At 39.7% G+C, this 15,129-nt stretch overlaps 1 protein-coding gene across 1 annotated transcript in view; it reads left to right on the top strand.

Annotated features, from left to right (window-relative positions):
• Positions 1 to 15,129, top strand: part of BTAF1 (B-TFIID TATA-box binding protein associated factor 1) — a 116,347-nt gene that overhangs the window by 3,567 nt on the left and 97,651 nt on the right. Inside the window, exon 2 of the mRNA XM_045810056.2 lies at positions 10,178 to 10,301. Within this exon, the coding sequence (XP_045666012.1) occupies positions 10,178 to 10,301 (124 nt within the window). The remainder of the gene's footprint in view (positions 1 to 10,177; positions 10,302 to 15,129) is intronic.

The raw sequence follows: 15,129 nt of genomic DNA, 5'->3' as shown, positions 1-15,129 counted from the left end.
TGCCAGGATTAGAATTTTAAAAACATAATGTTATCAGAACTATTTTTTAAAAGTGTATAGCATATTGAATTCTGTGATAGTGTGGCCTTTTATAATGCAAATTGGATATAATACAACTTTGCACTCTGTGTGATCAATTTTTTCGGACCTTGCATATAGTTTTATAAAGGTCTAGTTTTACCATACTTTGAATTATAAGAATGTGGCAAAATTATCAAATACATGGTCAACTCTTGATTTGTGGGAGAGTTAAATCTTGTAAACAAACTTTGAAACTCTCTAAAATTCCAAATATAGTTATAGCATTTGAAGTTTTCAGTAAAATGCAGTGAAGTATTACTGGAAAATGTGTGGACTCATTTAGACCCTTAATAAGAGACAAGTATACAAATGTAGGAGTAGAGAACAATGTTGCTGTTAAGATGTGAATGCTGGAAGGTCAGCGAAGCTCATTCAACTAGCCACTTGCTCCCGCAAACCCAACCTCAGCAAAAACACTAATATATATTACAGCTTTCAGTGTTGCTTGCAAACTATTGAAGTAATAACTGTTAAATCTTTGAATACTGCTCTTTTGCTTTGTGAGCCTTTCTCCAGTATCATTTATCACTTGGTTGGGGTTGGGCCATCAACAGTAAAGACAGCCTTAGAAGCATTGTTAAGATATGTTTATTACAGAAGATGGTGAATTTGTGACAGCGTTGAGTACCGTGGCTTTTTACAGGTTTTTGTGTTGTTTTTTTTTAAGGTTGTTTTTCATACCTTTGCTATAATTGGCTGAGGTGACTATTGTACATTGACTAGCTAATAGGAACGTACTTTTCCCTTGATCATATAAATTAAAAAAAATACAACTTAGAGAATTTTTCCTTAGTGACCTAAGCTATAAAGATCATGTCTAAAATGTCTAGACAGTAGTTTTGATTTGACTGCATTATTAGAAACGGTTTCTCAGGTCTGTGACACTTTTGCATTTGAAAATAATGCAGAGTTCAGAAAGGTTTCTGGAAAGGGGAACACACCCTCTTATGGAAGAAACAAATTGCTACATTTGATCAGAACTTTGCTCAGTTTTGTTAATTCTCTCTGTATTGCTGATACTTCAGAGAAACATTGTTTCAGTAGTCCTGTTCTACCAAATACAAGGAAGTTTCTTAATGTGGGGGAAGTTCCAGTGGATCCTTCCTACTGACAGGGAAAATGCTAAAATGATCTTGATGATCTCTAAGACAGCACAGGTTTCTTGTGTTTGTTAGGCCATTACTGCTCATTTCAATCCATTATAGGAATGACAGAACTATTGTAAATAATAATATGTCAAATATTTCATACTTTAAAAAAGGGACAAAAAAGCTAGGAAAGGTAGAAGAGGTATATAGCTTTTATATTTCAGTCTGTATGGTAAATTCCTCCCCGTTTCTTTGGTTTATTCCTCAGAGTACTTATATAAAGCATTTTGTTGTTTTTAAATTGTGATAAAATACACATAACAAAATTCATCATTTTAACCATTTTAAAGTGCACAATTTTGTGTGAACTTTTAAAATAACAGATATTTCTTCTGAAGAACCTAGGTTTTCTTTTTAAGATAAAGTCATGCAAAAGGCTGTAGCTTGATGGGTGGATCAAGTGTAGAGGTTAGAAAAAAATGTCCTAAAGGAAATAACTGTTTGGTTGTACTATTTCAGCATTCATTTAATGAGTATTTGTAGAATGCTTTCTATGTTCTAGGCACTAGAGAAACAGCAGAGAACAAAAATAGATTCCCCGTTTAAGAAAAAAAATTTAAAAGATTTTATTTATTTGTTTCAGAAAGTGTGAGCACAGGCATGGTGGGGGGAGGGAGGAGCAGACTTCCTGCTGAGCAGGGCATCCAATGCTGGGCTTGATACCAGGGTCCTGGGATCATGACCTAAACTGAAGGCAGACACTTAACCGATTTAGCCATCCAGGTGCCCCTAGAGTCCCTATTGTAAGGAATTATGTTCTAGTGTGGTAGTGAGGGAATGCAGTTTATTGTAGCATGCACCTGGCCTTGCACCTGGCTTTGCTGTGGTTTCACATCTTCATATTGATCTCAGTGTACTGTGTGGTGTCCTAAAGTGATCTTCCTTGTTTAAAGAATATAACATTAGCATGGTTTCAAATTACCCACAATATGAACTAGAAGGTATACATTTAAAAACATTGGTCTAGAGAATTTCTTGGAAATTTTTTCTTTTGACCATAACTTTCTTGTTTAATGATAATATGTGAGACTTAATACAGTGTTTGTATTAGACATTTACTTTCTTTTCCTATTCCCTAAGTCACACAGACAAGTAAAAAAGTTCAAATAGTTTCTGTTTTAAATTTTACTGTACTTTTGTTAAATGTAAAAAAATGCATAACAAAATGGACAAACTTGACTGATAGTTAAGGTTACAAAGCTTTCCTTGTGAGGTATTCTGCTAGTTGACCTTATACTATTTTTCAAAGAGATTAAGTTTAAATTTATTCTGAGAATATTGAGGTCGGAAATAGACTGAAGAAGTTATATTTATACTTTTTTTTTTTAAGGTAATCTCTGCCCCCCAACATGGGGCTTAGCTCATGATGCTGAGATCAAGAGTTGCATGTTCTGAGCCAGCCAGGCATGCCGTATCTTCTTTTTTTTTTTCTTCAAATGGTTTAGGAGTGGCAGTGCAACATATATTTGTTTATTAATGATGAAATAGTAACTTAGGACATAGCTCAAAATACCTGTAATTTCTTTCTGTATCCTTTTATATCTTTACTTCACGAATTATCATAATGCAAACAGCTGAAGAGATGAGGGGTTAGATTGCAGCTGCCAGCATAATCTCTGCAAACTTCCATATATTCTTTTGTTTTTCTCGTCATTTAGAGCAATTGCCTGAAGTCACAGGTTGGTAAACAAAACATGAATCATGTCTTGTATAAAATTCTGTTTGAATTAAAATCCAAATTGAAAATGGGCCAGATTTCTTACCAGTAAATTCTTAACCAGTAGGTATTGTCAATTGCCTTATATTTTATTTAAATTATTCTTCCAGTCTTTGGTACCTTTCATACAGCTTGACATCTATTACCTCATTCTCCTCCATCTGTCTATCCTTCAAAGAATGAAGAATGGCATTTTTTTCCTACTAGCTGTTCTGCAAGAGAAGTTTTAGCCAAAAGAAGTATTGTGGTAAGTACTGTGTTTCCTCAATTAGCCCTTCTTTTAACTTCCTTTCTCTTCTGACCACCTAGCTTCTGTCACACCCCTCCCTCACCAAGGGCCCTACCTGCCCTCCCAACACAATACTGACCCTGTCTCATGCCCTTTCCCCTCCCCCACCAGTTCACTGTACCAGCCTTTTCCGTTGTGTCCTGGCCCTGATGCTTACCCTGCTTGCCTCATAGCTGGCTACCGTGGGGTAACAGGTCAGACTGCCCTCTTGTCAGATCCTGGTCTGCTCATACCTTTGTTCTTCCCCTTGTGTGGTGTTTATTCTGCTGTTCTGGATAGAGGAAGGGAGAACTCCAAAAAACCAAAGAAGTATTCTTGTATCCCCATTCCTCTATTCAGGGAGGCAAGTTTGGCTACCACCAAGGTGGAAGATGGTGAGGATAAATAGGCCTGGATTAGGTGAGAGAGTGAACTGATCTGCTACCCCCAGGACAGTTGGCTGCTGGAGGAGCAGAGGTTACATGACACTGCATTGGGACAAAAGGCTTTGCATAAGGAGAGGCATGAGGAACTGTGTGGCTGTGAGACAGGATCAGCATTAGGTTAGAGAGGAGTCAAGGTCTTTGGCCTGGAGTGTGGTTCTAATGAAGCTGGGTAGCAGGGGACTAAAGGAAAGTTTAGGAAGGGTGGAGATTTTTGAAGGAATACAGTGCCTACTTCATGGTCTCTTTCTCAGCTTGCTCTTTGGAAACAGGTATAACTGCCTTGATGTTCAGAATGCTGAAATACTGCTGAGCTGATCTTATCACTTACTGAAACATTACCTTAAGCATCAGTTCTGGTTGTTTTTGTTTTTGTTTTTATTAAGATTTATTTATTTATTAGAGAGAGCTTGTTGGGGGGGAGGGGCAGAGGGAGAGAGGGAATTGCAAGCAGACTCCCTGCTGAGTGTGAAGCATGATGCAGGGCCTGGCCTCATGACCCTGAGATCATGACCTGAGATGGACACTTAACTGACTGAGCCACCCAGGTCCCCCAGTTCTGTTATTTTTATAACTTGTTTTTACATAATACAGCTATTACAGATTAGGGTGTTTTTCAAAGGAAACAAAAAAATTCTAATATAGCTCACTTTTTTTTTTTTTAGCACACACTTTCTTTGCTTAAAAATGATGCTTAAACTTGGCCCCAAGAAACTTGCACTTTCCTTTATAATTTTAATTATAGTAAATAGCAACTAAAGAATTATTTGAATACTGAGCAAAGACATGGCTGAGACATGATGCAAAGTATTGTGGCAGACAAACAGAATCATTGAAGGAGGGGAAGCCTCATGAACATAAGGCATCATGTGACAAATTAGTGTAAGAGATGCAACAAAACAGCTTAACAAATACCAAAATGGTTATTCAAGGTGAGAATTCATGTAGATTTCAGAAGAGGACTTCATCTCTATGATACAGCAGTCTGAGATGGTTTCAAGAGGGTAAAGGACTTTAAATCTTGATGGATGGGATTTAGCTGAAGAATTGAGCCAAGAAAAGACATTCTAAGTGGAGAGAATGGTACAGAAGAAATTGTGAAAATCAAAAAGGTCCTTGTTTGGGAGGTACTTTTTTGTTTTTGATTACCATCTGATAGGTAATGATGAGCCATTGACAGCTTTAGAATAAGGTAATAATTAGATCAAAAGATGCTTTAGGAAGTAAATCTGGCAATAAGATCATGTTACTTTGGAGTTATGTGCCCCAGGCAGTTGAAAGTTTGGCTCCCAGATGGACTAGAGTTGGGGATGATTTGTACTGTGTTATAGTTTAAACAAATAATGTAGTTTCCTGAGATGAGGAGCCAAGGATTGGATATGGGAGAATGTGCACATTAAGAGTTAGGGATTCCAGAGAAAGAATTGAGAATTCAGAGAAGAACAGGGTAATATAATGTGAAAACTTAGGAAGAAAAGTATCTTAAAAATGGGGTACTTGCTGATATCAGATTTCGTAGAAGAGTCAAGAAAATTGGACATAACCAAAAAAATTGGATTTGGAGTTTACAAGTTCATTGGTGACCATCAGGTGTGCCATTCAGTTGAAGAGAACAGAAACTTGACTGATAAGGATTAAATTGTGTATAGTGAGGAAATAAAGAAGTGATTTTAAACACTTATTCATGATGCTTGACAGTAAAAAAGAAAAAGTGTGCTAGAAGATGAAGGTCAAGTAGTTTAATTCCTCTTTAGAGACAGAGCTCTGCATATTTGAAGGTAGAAGGGAATGGATTAATAAGGCAGTGATTTGAGGTATTAGAAAAAGGATAATTGAATGAGGATAGAAGGTGATGATATCAGGGAAACAGTGGGACAATATCTAAGCCTTGAAGAAGAGTAAGGATAGTCTTTCCATTTGAAATAGAGAGGGTGAGTGTAAAGAGCAATCTTTAGAGGTAGTGAGGAGAGAACTTGAGATAATTTGTGTTCCAAAGCCTAGAGATCTACTCAGTGAAGTAAGTAGTCCATTCTTTTTTAAGGAATAAGGAATGGTAATTGGGGCTTGAGGTAAGTGGAAATGATTGGGGAGAATTTTGGAAACTGTCCATTTTCTTTTAACTTTTACACACATATTTATAAACAGGTTAGTATTGTCACTTCCTTATGCTGTTTATTTTGCAGCCAGTTTTGCTTTTGCTCAAAAGAGCAGAATCTGGGACTCCTGGGTGGCTCAGTCGGTTAAGTATCTGCCTTCCCCTCAGGTCATGATTGGGATTGAGTTCTGTGTCAGGCTCCTTGCTTGACGAGGAGCCTGCTTCTCCCTCTGCCTGCTGCTCCCCCTGCTTGTGCGTGGGTGCGCGCGTGCTCTCTCTCTCTCACACACACAAACAAATAAATAAAATCTTTAAAAAAATGCAGAATCTCTGTTACAGAAAAAAAAATTATGTAGTAGTTGAAATCTTTCCAGAGGTGCAGTCTAAGGAACTTGGCATCAAATAAGTCAAAGATACGACAAATGTTATGTTACATAAGAAAAAAAAAGTGAAAAAAGAAGAAAACTCACAATGATGCAAAACTAAAATATGCCTAAATTATCTAGTTTTACCCTCCAAAGTAAGAGGTTAAGTGAAGTTAAGTAAACTTCCCTAAGTCCTCCAACATGTGACGGAAGTAGGACCTTTAAAAGTCTCCTAACTTCCAGTCTAGTTTGTTTTTCATTTTGCCCCAGTTTTCTATAGAAAAGTCCTAAACCTATGTGAACTGTATACATATAAGAGAGTCCAATAGTGTGAGGTGGGCTTTTTTTGTTTTTTGTTTTTTGTTTTTTGTTTTTTTTTAAAGAGCAGGAGAGGGAGAGAGATCAGGAGGGGGAGAGGGAGAGAGAGAATTCCAAGCAGGCTCCACGCCCAGCATGGAGCCAGACGCAGGGCTGGATCTCACAACCTGAGATCATGACCTGAGCCAAAATCAACCACCCAGATGCCCCAAGAGCCTGATATTGTTATGAAGAATACATGCAGCAGATCCACTTAATAGTAGCATAAATTTAACCTAAGACTAACCTATTCTTTGTAATAAAACTGATTTAATTTTTGGTAATTTTGCTGCCATATAATTGGAAAAAAATTTTTTTTAAAGATTTTATTTATTTTAGAGAGAGTACTACAAGCAGAGGGGAGAGGGAGAGGGAGAGGGAGACTCCCTGCTGAGTAGGGAGCCAGACATGGGCTCCATCCCAGGATCCTGAGATCGTGACCTGAGCTGAAGGCAGATGCTTAACCAACTGAGCCAACCAGGTGCCCCGGAATATATATATATATATTTTTAAAGTAAGCTCCATGTCCACTGTGGGGCTTGAACTCATGACCATGAGATCAAGAGTCGCCTCACTACCAACTGAGCCAGCCAGACACCCCTAACTAATAATATAGTATATTTAAAATGAATTTTTGTCTTGATAATTATAGAAAGTTGTTCATAGATGTTTGAAATTTCTTTTTTTTAAGCCTTTTTTTACATTTTATTTTTTGAAGGTTTTATTTATTTGTCAGCGAGAGATACCACAAGCAGGGGGAGTGGCAGGCAGAGGGAGAAGCAGGCTCCCCACTGAGCAAGGAGCCCGATGCGGGACTCGATCCTAGGACCCTCGGATCATGACTTGAGCTGAAGACAGACACTTAACTGACTGAGCCACCAAGGCATCCCAGATGTTTGAAATTTCTTTTTGCAAATTTCATGGACAAAATCATATGGTCATGGCAATGTGCAGATGTTTGTTGTGGAGGTTCAGAGATGGTTCTCATGAACTTTAACATCACAACTCTATTTAAAAATGAAAGTAATTCAAGGGGCATTCTGAGAGTTATATATGTGATGGGTGAGGGAAATCATTTTATGGGGAAGGGATTTGTGTCTGACTTAGTCTTAGAACTTTCAAATAACACCAGCTGTCAAAAAATTTTTTTCTCCCTTCTCTTCCACAATCTCTGAGTCACTGTTCACCAAATCCTGTAGCAAAACCTGATGAATGAATGGGTAAAGGCAAGTATTTAGATAGCCTTGAATTAATAAGGAGAAATATTGTGTTAGCAGGTGGGATGTGTCTATGTATAGTGTATATATAAAGTAAATTAATTTTTGCATGTCTTATAAAAATTAATTTCTTTATAATCACTCTGTATGCCATTCAGTATATTGGAAGCAGAAACTGTGTTGTATTACTCTGCTTTATGCTACTGGCTTTTTTATTACCTCACATATTTTTCTTGAAATTTGTCCTTCCTACATACCCTTAACTATAAATTTGAACCTTACCTCTTAGTGTTTTGTTCTGAAGCAGTTAAAAACTTTTCATAGTACAGTTAGTGTTCCTGAACAAGAAAGATCTATTTTAGTTCTGTTTCTTACTACTTACAATGATTTTGTGCTTATTAGTGACTAGAAGTTTGATAAATACTACCAGAAAAAAGAAAAGAACAATCCTGCCCATTTCATCTGCCTCTTAAAGGTTTATCTTTTCTTATAAAAGACTTTTAGAGCTTTGTTGTGTAATTTTTTTTAGCTCTTTGTGGTAGAAAAATAATCCCAGAAGTAAAATATGAGCTTCATTGGTACCTTTCTATTCCTCATTAGATAAAATTTGAAAATGTGTTCACTAAATCTCCTCTCGTATAGGATTGGGCAGTCAGTATAACTTTGCCCCTTGTCATCTTCCATCTTTTTAAAAAATGTTTTTACAGATTTATTTATTTTAGAGAGCGTGCGAGTGCACGTGTGCAAGTGGTGGGGAGGGGCAGGAGGAGAGGAGAAGCACACTCCCCACTTAGTGTGGAACCCGACTCTGGCTCCATCTCACCACCCTGAGATCATGACCTGAGCCGAAACCAAGAGTTGGATGCTCAATTGACTGAGCCACCCAGGCGCCCTATCCTCCATCTTTTTAAGTACCCATTTATTCCGTATATGAAGTATGAAGCTGCCTTCTTTTCATTACCTTCATTTACTTTGCTTTTTTGAGCCTGATTAGGAGTGTGATAGGAAAGCTAGACCTGGGGCGTGTGGGTGGCTCAGTCCTTAAGAGACTGCCTTCTGCTTGGGTCATTATCCTAGGGTCCTGGGATCGAGCCCTGCGTCAGGTTCTCTGCTCAGCGGGACGCCTGCTTCTCCTTCTCCCACTCCCCCTGCTTGTGTTCCCTCTGTTGCTGTCTCTCTGTCAAATAACTAAATAAAATCTTAAAAAAGAAAAAAAGGAAAGCTAGACCTATATTATGATACGTGGTTAGTTGGTGGTAGTTACTTGTGACTTTGCCTTTCTAAAACCTTAGGATTTTCTTGTATTCCAAAATGACAGTAACACAGGGTTCCACTTCTTACCTATTATGGCATTATGATACTATTCCAAGCTTTATTCATTGGATAAATGGCAGAATTGCAATTTGAACTGTGGTGTCGTGGCTCTAGAATTGTTGCCATTATGCTATATGCCTTTGGAAACATTTTCCTCAGAGATCTTATTTATTGCCACATTTGTCACTTCTGTACAAATGACTTTAGTCTCAACTCTTCCTGAACTTCACATCTCTATTCCAGCTATCCTTTTTGGTCTCTCCTAGCTATCCTGTCCCCACCACTAGTAAACTTGTCATCTTTTCCCATAATATTTTCTCCACCAGGTCTTCCCATTTTTTAAAATGACATCTTCATTTTCTAACATTCAGAGTCTGAGAGTCCTTTAATTTTCTTGACATTTCATTATTGCACCATGTGTGTTAATCCTCTGCAGCCTCTTTCCCAACTTCTTTTATTTTTTTAATTAAAAAAAAATTTTTTTTAAAAAGATTTTATTTATTTATTTGAGGGAGAAAGAACACAAGCAGGGGGAGGGGCAGAGGGGGAAGCAGACTCCCCGATGAACACGGAGCCTGATGTCAGGCTCTATCCCAGTACCCCGAGATCATGACCTGAGCCAAAGGCAGCTGCTTAACTGACTGAGCCACCCAGGCACCCCTCTCCCAACTTCTTTCTAGACTTCTCGCCGTGATGGCAGTTTAGGTCTGCACTTTTAGTCTAAAACTTTCTAAAAGTTTTCTTCCATTACACTTCTTGCTTCACACTGCTGCCAGATTAATCTTCCTAAAATAGAGCTCCCGTTCCATTGCTTTCTTGAACCAAGACTTTCATGGTTGACCTTTAAGGTCCATCTCATACACCATTTATTTTATGAAGCCTTTTCAGTATTACACAGTTAGGGATATAGTATTTGCTCCCTCTGTTCCCACTCTTCAGAGCACTTTGTATTTCTTTGCTGACACGTGTGTTATTGTACCCTGTATTCTAATTATTTGTGTACTTGCCTTCCTACTTACCCTACCCCCAGTTGCAAGTTCCTTGAGAGTAGAGATTCTCCTGCAGCCCTAGAATAGGTCTTCATTCATAAGTGCTCAATACATTTATTGACTTAAACTTACACCTATGAGGAAACACATTTCAAAATAATCATTATATTTTTGTTATTTTAGGCTTGACCGTCTTTTTATCTTACTGGATACTGGCACTACTCCAGTTACAAGAAAAGCTGCTGCACAGCAACTTGGAGAAGTGGTAAAGCTTCATCCCCATGAACTAAATAATCTTTTATCTAAAGTAAGAACTTTTTTCTTTTAGTATAACGCAATTATAGAAATTTGTCTGTGGATAGGAATATAACAATAGAAATTGTCTTATTTTAGTGGCAGTTTGTGGTCTTCAAATTCCATTAAATATCTTACTATTTCTCCAGATATTTTTTTTAATTTGGTCTTTCTTTTTTGTCACAAGATTTAAAATATTTCGGGGTTTTTTTTACATCAGGTTTAATTGTCTAAGGGATTTGACAATATACAACCTTTTGCCTGTGGCACAAATTTGAATCTGACCCAATTTGGTAATGCACTAAGTTGTTAATCTAGTTTGTTAGTGGTCTGACTTGTTCTTAACGGCTAGTAATTATATCATAGTTGGCAGTCTTCAAATGGATTGAGTACTCATGGGAAATGATTGAAATATATGAAAAGCTAGTTATTACCTTTTAAGTTATCACCTGTTTTGAAAGTGGAGGCTTTCTGCTTTGGTGAATCAGTGTTTTCATAATATTAGCCCCTATTCTTTCCCTAAGCAATGGCTGTATTTTTACTGAACTCTGAGCTTGTAGAAGTGTGCCTGATGATGGTAAGCAACACATTCCATGTGTTTAATAATTCTCTGGCACGCAGGGGCACCTGGGTGGCTCAGTCAGTTGAACGTCCAACTCTTGGTTTCAGCTCAGGTTGTGGTCTCGTGGGTCATGGGATTAAGCACCGTGTGGGTTCTGCCCTCAGTGGGGAGTCTGCTTGAAGACTCTCTCCCTTTGCTCCTACCCCCAACCCTCCCTCTTCCCCTGCATGCATGTGTTCTCTTTTTCTCTTTCTCTAAATAAATAAATCTTAAAAAAAATTTTTTTTCTGGCATACGAAGTAAAAACTGGAGTGCTTTGTGTGTTGGGGGGCTTGGGTGGAAAGGAGGGTAGGAACAAAGGATAGGGTTGGGGAGCAATATGGAAATCCCAAGATCCCTCTCTTCCTTCCCTCCCTCCCCCCTTCCCTCCTTCCTTCCTTCCTTTCTCCCTTTCTCTCCCTTCCTCCCTCTCTCTCCCTTCCTTCCCTCCTTCCTTCCCTCCCTCCTTTCCTTCCTCCCTTCCCTTCTTTCCTCCCTTCCTTTCAAGATTTTATCTTATTTGAGAGAGAGCATATGAGCAGGGGGTAAGAGGGAGAAGCAGACTCTTCACCAAGCAGGCGGGGAGCCCGATGTGGGGCTCGATGCCAGGACCCCAGGATCACAGCCTGAGCCAAAGGCAGATGCTTAACTGACTGAGCCACCCAGGCACGCCTTACCGCCTCCTTTCATTCTCATTTGTCCCTTCTTGATTCATATGAGTAGGAGTTTTACTTGTGAATATACAAATCTGTACGATATGGTTCCCACCATGAGGGCTGACAGTAACTGTCTTTTCCAGTATATTTACCACCTAGATATTATCAGGACTTTCTAACCCAATATGTAGATGAAGAGACAGTGATTTGATATCCACAGGCTCCATGTTCTCAGAATGGAGAAGGATGCATATTAGACACTATTATACTCATGTGTAAGGTAGGGGCATAGAGAGGCATACCCATTTCTTCTCACACCAGGGGAAAAGATGGGGGACTGAATGAGCTGAAACTGGAAACAGTGAGCAGAACTAATTTGTGCTGAACTGAGAAGAGGTTTCCAGTCTTCTCAGTTCTGGTCATCTTAATGTAGATCCTGGCATATTGGCTGTCATCAAATAATTCCAAAAGAGGCAAAGTTTGTCTTTTGTACCTTCTCACCTCTTATCCTCTTTTCTATCTCCTCAGTGTTTTCCTGTTGCCTTTTGGTTTTGTTTTTTTTAAACTGCTTATTGTACAATTCAGTTGTTTTATTTTACTTTTTTAAAGATTTTTTTTAGGATTTTTTTTTTTTAAGATTTTTTTTTTTTTTTCAACTAATCTCTATACCCAGTGTAGGGCTTGAACTTTATAATCCCAGGACTAAGAGTTGCATGCTCCACCCACTCTGCCAGCCAGGTGCCCCTCGTGATTTTAGATATGTGCAATCATCACCACAATCTAATTTTTTTTTTTAAAGATTTTATTTATTTATTTATTTGACAGAGATAGAGACAGCCAGCGAGAGGGAGCACAAGCAGGGGGAGTGGGAGAGGAAGAAGCAGGCTCATAGCGGAGGAGCCTGATGTGGGGCTCGATCCCACAACGCCGGGATCACGCCCTGAGCCGAAGGCAGACGCCCAACCGCTGTGCCACCCAGGCGCCCCACCACAATCTAATTTTAAAACATTTTTATTTCCCCAAAAAGAAACCTCATGCCAATTAGCAGTCACTCTCCATCACTGTCCCTCCCATACGTAGTCCTAGGCAACGCTTAATCTACTTTCTGCCTGTAGATTTGCCTGTTCTGAAAATTTTATATAAATGTGACTGGTTTCCTTCACTTAAAATAGTATTTTTAAGGTTCTTTCATATCGAAGCTTGTTTCATTACTTAAGTCCTTTTTATTGCCAAATAATATTCCATTGTATAGCTGGAATGTGAGTATATTACGTGGATATACCACATCTGTTTATCCGTTGATGGACATTTGGGTTGTTCCACTTTTTGGCCTTTGATGAGTAATGCTGCTATGAAAATTCATGTACCAGTTTTTGTGTGGGGTGTATGTTGTCATTTCTCTTGGGTTTATACCTGTGGATAGAATTGCTGGATCATATAGTTAACTATGTTTAACTTTATGAGGAACTGCCAGACTATTTTCAAAACTGGCTCCATTGTTTTACATCCCTAGCAGTAGTGTATGAGAGAGCTGATTTTTTTTTTTTTTTACATCCTTGCCAATGCTTGTTATTAACTGACTTTGATTATTTCCATACTAGTGAGTGTGAAGTGATATGTCAGTGTAGTTTTGACTTGCATTTTTCTGGTGACTAGTGATGTTGAACATCTTTTTATGTGTTTATTGACCCTTGGTGTATCTGTTTTGGAGCACTGTCTCTTCAGATCCTTTGCCCATTTCTTCTTTTTTTGGGGGGGGGGAGGGACAGAGGGAGAGGAAAGGAGCATTTTCAGTAGGCCCCATGCCCAATGTGGAGCCCAGTGTGGGCTTGATCACACAACCCTGAAATCATGACCTGAACTGAAATCAAGAGTTGGATGGACACTTAACCCACTGAGTCACCCAGGCGCCTCTAGATCCTTTGCCCATTTTTAAGTGGGATATTTGTTCTTTTAATATTGAGTTGTAAGAGTTCTCTATATATTTTGGATACAAGCTCCTTACGAGGTATTTCATTTGCAGATATGTTCTTCCAGTCTGTGGTTGTCTTTTCACTTTCCTGATGGTATCCTTTGAAGTATAAAAGCTGTTAATTTTGATTTAGTCAGTTATTAATTTTGATTTTCATATTCCTTGTGCTTTTGGGGATCATATCTAAGAAATCTTGCCTGATCCAAGGTCACAAAGATTTACCCCTGTGTTTTCTTCTAAGAATTGTATAGCTTTAGATCTTACTTTTAGACTTATGGCTCGTTTTGAGGCTGTGTATGTGTGTGTGTGTTATTAGGTAGGGGTTCACAATCATTATTTTGTTGCCCTGGCACCATTTGTGGAAAAAACCATTTTTTCCCCATTGAATTGTCTTGGCGCTCTTGTTGAAAATCAGTTGATGGGGGGAAAAAGATGGTGGAGAAGTAGGGGACCCCTTCTTCAGCTGGTCCCCTGAATCGAGGTGGATGTCTGTCAGACCATCCTGAACACCCACGAAATCAGCCTGAGACACAGGAAGATACATCTGGATCTCTACAAATGAACGTCTCCAGCGCTGCGTATTGAGGTATAAAGCAGGGAGCCGTGAATCTGTGCACAGATATCGGAAGATAAACGGAAGAGGGAGGGAGTTGCTGTCCTCGGGCGCCGGGAAGCAGTAGCCACCTGCGCTGGGGAGTGGGCCAGACTCGTGGACTGGTACCTACGAGAAAGCAGACTGAGACCGTGAGCCCGGGAACGCGCGTGTGACCAGACTGAAAACCGGAGCTCTGGAGCGCACACTCGAACTAGACTGAACCCAGGAGCTCGGGAGCGTGCATGCAACCAGACGGAAAACTGGCGCTCCAGAGCGCGCGCAAACGACACTGAAACAGAGAGCTCAGAACCGCACGTGGGAACCGGGGGCGGCTGGCAGTGTTAGAAGCACAAAGGACAGAGACGTGCCAGCCCTGGAAGCAAGGGCTGGGAGAGTGGCTGTGGGGCGCACATCCCGGGATGCTGTGGGGTTTTTAGCAGCACCGACGGAAACAGAGTTAGAGTGGCCAGGATAGCTCAGTGGAGAGCGGACTGCGATCTCTCTGTTCTGAGACAAAGGCTAGGATACGGCCACTGCTGCTCTGACTCTCAGAAGAGGCACAAAAAACTGCCAGGGAAAGCCACCAGAGAACAAAAGCCTGGAAATAACGGTTCACATTGTGCCCATCCCCATCCCCCCTTGCAGGGGACAGGGCAACTCTACCCAAATAGGGTTGCCTGAGTATCAGCGTGGCAGGCCCCTCCCTCCCCCAGAAGGCAGGCTGAAAAATCAAGAAGCCCACATCCCTAAGGTCCCTATAAAACAAGTGCACACTGCCTGGGTCCTGGTCAATAATTTGGGCTCTGTGCATCCCCACAACCTCTCCTCATTAGAATGACGAGGAGGAGAAACCCTCAGCAAAGAAAGGAGACCGAGACTGTGGCCTCTGCCACGGAACTGATGAATATGGATATAACCAAATTATCAGAAATGGAGTTCAGAGTAACAATGGTCAAGATGATGTGTAGGCTTGAAAAAAATATTAACGAAAATGTTAAGGAGAATATAGAATCTTTA

This window comes from Ursus americanus, chromosome 6, assembly GCF_024610735.1.
Source record: "Ursus americanus isolate L20-20 chromosome 6, mUrsAme1.1.p, whole genome shotgun sequence".
Classification (NCBI taxonomy): Eukaryota; Metazoa; Chordata; class Mammalia; order Carnivora; family Ursidae; genus Ursus; species Ursus americanus.
The sequence above is the reverse complement of the archived record's forward strand: the minus strand, read 5'-3'. Positions and strand labels throughout refer to the sequence as shown.